This window comes from Echinops telfairi, unplaced genomic scaffold, assembly GCF_000313985.2.
Source record: "Echinops telfairi isolate 266 unplaced genomic scaffold, ASM31398v2 ScPeMD7_10;HRSCAF=50, whole genome shotgun sequence".
Lineage (NCBI taxonomy): Eukaryota > Metazoa > Chordata > Mammalia > Afrosoricida > Tenrecidae > Echinops > Echinops telfairi.
The window spans coordinates 13,197,693-13,200,610 of record NW_022103907.1 but is presented as its reverse complement, the minus strand read 5'-3'; the positions used below and the strand labels follow the sequence as shown (position 1 = coordinate 13,200,610).

The window sequence follows — 2,918 nt, the reverse complement described above, 5'->3', positions numbered from 1 at the left end:
CGCCCCTACACTTTTTTTTAAGTCATTTTATTGGGGGCTCGTACAACTCTTATCACAATCCATACGTCCATCCATTGTGTCAAGCACATTTGTACATGTGTTGCCCTCATCATTCTCAAAACATTTGCTTTCTACTTGAGCCCTTGGTATCAGCTCCTCATTTTTCCCCTCCCTCCCCACACCCTTGATAATTTATAAATTATTATTATTTTGTCATGTCTTACACTGTCCGATGTCTCCCTTCACTCACTTTTCTGTTGTCTGTCACCCAGGGAGAGGGTATATGTAGATCCTTGTAATCGGTTCCCCCTTTCTACCTCACCTTCCTTCCACCCTCCCGTAAAACAACCCGATATTCTTACCTTAGGGAACAGTCACAATCCTACACACAGAGTAAAGCTTCTGACTGGTATTAGAATGAGTCGCTAAGGTAAATTTTTAGAAATAACTCTGTTTGAAGGTCTTTGCATGTTACATGGAGTTGCCCATAGGTGTTGATGGATTTGGCGTCAGTCACTAGGCCTCCTGAGTGTGACAGGGCGTGGGGGAAATGTGAGGCACCCTTCCAGGGATAGTCCTTGAATTCTAGGTCCTGGGTATTAAAATTCGTGAAGCCACAAAGTGGGACAGGCCAGATTCTCTCAACTCTCTCATCAGGATTGTTGCTCTCGAATGCACTTCGTTGTTATTTGGTTCATGTGGGGATACGGGGGAATCTGTTTGGCTTGACATATTCTGATCATGTTTGTGTTATTCTCATATGAGTCCATTAAAGTGTAAAAGTTTTAATTTTTGTATTAGAGGATACCTCAGGTTTCTGTGAAATAAATTGCTTAGTGAAACAATGACTAGAAATGTCTTTAAAACTATTTCACTTTCTCTTACTTTTCATTTCTTAATCTTTTTCCCTTTTTTGTAGCTGATTTTGGAGTGTCTGCACAGATAACAGCTACGATTGCCAAACGGAAGTCTTTCATTGGCACGCCATATTGGTAATTGTATTTTAATTTTGTATTGTTCTATCATTAAAAGTGTTTTGACTGAATGGTCAAAAAGTTTTAAATGGAAACAGGTCAAGGGGTCTTCAATGAATTAATAAGTAAGTTAGATATTTCCACACGTGTATGATTTACACAGCAAAGTATATTCCACTACAACAATTTTCAGCCTACAGAAAAGACTCTGAAGCAGTGGTTCAAGTGGGTCAAGACCCCTTGGGGTCCAATGACCTTTTTCACAGAGGTCACCTAAGACCTTTAGAAAACACATTTTTCCAGTGGTCTTAGAAATCGAGACACCGCTCCTCTATCGCTCCTCTATCTGTCTCAGGATGGGTCCACCCACATGCAGATGTGCCCACGTACGAGTACCCGACGTGGACTGTGACCCAGGCTACACCATGCTTAAAGACAACATTTCATTGATTTGTCATTAGAAATAAATATTTCACAATGTATAATTACATATTGTTTCGTGATTGATCACTATGCTTTAGTTGTGTTCAATTTGTAACAATGAAAATAATCCAGCATGTCAGATACTTACATGACGATTTATAACAGTAGCAAAATGACAGTTACGAAGTAGCGATGAAAATAATGTTATGAAAATACAAAAAGGAAAAAAAATTAATTAATTAATTTTTAAAAAAAGAAAATAATGTTATGGTTGGGGGTCACTGCAACAGGAGGAACTGTATGAAAGGGTCATGGCTTGAGGAAGGTTGAAACCACTGCCCTAAAGGTTGGGAACCTGATGTTGACTTTTGTGCCCGTATATTTCACTTGCATTTTCACAGATTTTTTTTTTAATTGTTGCCTTTCATTGCCTCACTTCCAGTCAGTAGTGTTATAATTAATCTTCTTTCAGTAGTCACTCACAGCACTCCATTGCACAGGACTTTGGGGCTTCTCTTGGTTGCCCTCCAGATCAAACACAGATCTCCCTCATCAATTGTGATCCCTAATGCCCCCCTGCACAGATCGTTTATGTCATCTGGTATTTGTCTGCGGGGTATTCGGTGATCCTCCTTTTACTCGTGGGGTCCCACAGTAAGTGTTTGTGGCCAGTCACTGTGTGTTAGGTGCTGAGCACTGGAAACCTGGTGGTGGGTAGGTCTAGGGCTTGTGTGAACACACCGTGTCGGTGTGTGAAGTCATAGCACACTGCAAGGCCTGCCGTGGCCCCACTCTGCACTAGCACCACCCCACTGACCTCTCAACCGTGTATCATACTAGCCTGTGCCATTTATTCCATATTTGGATATGATATCTAGCGTGTTGATTTGTCTATTTAATGAATATGTCTATTCCAAATAGTGCTGTAACAAAAATTCTTAGATATGTCTTCTTCCATTTCTAGAATTACGCAGAATTTGTAGACTTGTTTTGGGTTTGTTTTTTAATACTTTTATTGGGGGCTCTTACATCTCTTATCACAATCCATACATTCATCCAAAGTGTGAAGCACATTTGCACTTATGCCGCCATCATCATTTCCAAAGCATTGTCTTCCCACTTAAGCCCCTGATATCAGCTCCCCATTTCTTCCCCCTCCCACCCCTGCCTGCCCTTCCTCATGAACCCTTGATCAGTTATAGATTATTATTTTCATATCTTACAGCACCCTCTGTCGCCCGCCCCTCACCCACTTTTCTGATATTCTCCCCCCTGGGAGGGGTCTCTAGGTTGATCCTTGTGATCGATTCCCCCTTTCTTACCCCTCCCTCCCTGGTATCCTCCTGATATCTCTACTCTCATTGGCCCTGGGGTGGGGGGTTGGGGCGCCGGTGTTAGCTATCCTGGCTTCCCTGTGTTGTGGGCTCTTATCTGTAGTAGTGTGCATGCTATACTGCACCCTGACTGGCTCATCTCTTCCCTGTGGTCCCTCTGTGAGGGGATATCCATTTGTCTACAGAT

General features: G+C 42.1%; 1 protein-coding gene across 1 annotated transcript in view; it reads left to right on the top strand.

The window, feature by feature from the left end:
- MAP4K3 (mitogen-activated protein kinase kinase kinase kinase 3) overlaps positions 1–2,918 on the top strand; it is a 130,098-nt gene that overhangs the window by 55,542 nt on the left and 71,638 nt on the right. Inside the window, exon 7 of the mRNA XM_013006850.2 lies at positions 920–992. Within this exon, the coding sequence (XP_012862304.2) occupies positions 920–992 (73 nt within the window). The remainder of the gene's footprint in view (positions 1–919; positions 993–2,918) is intronic.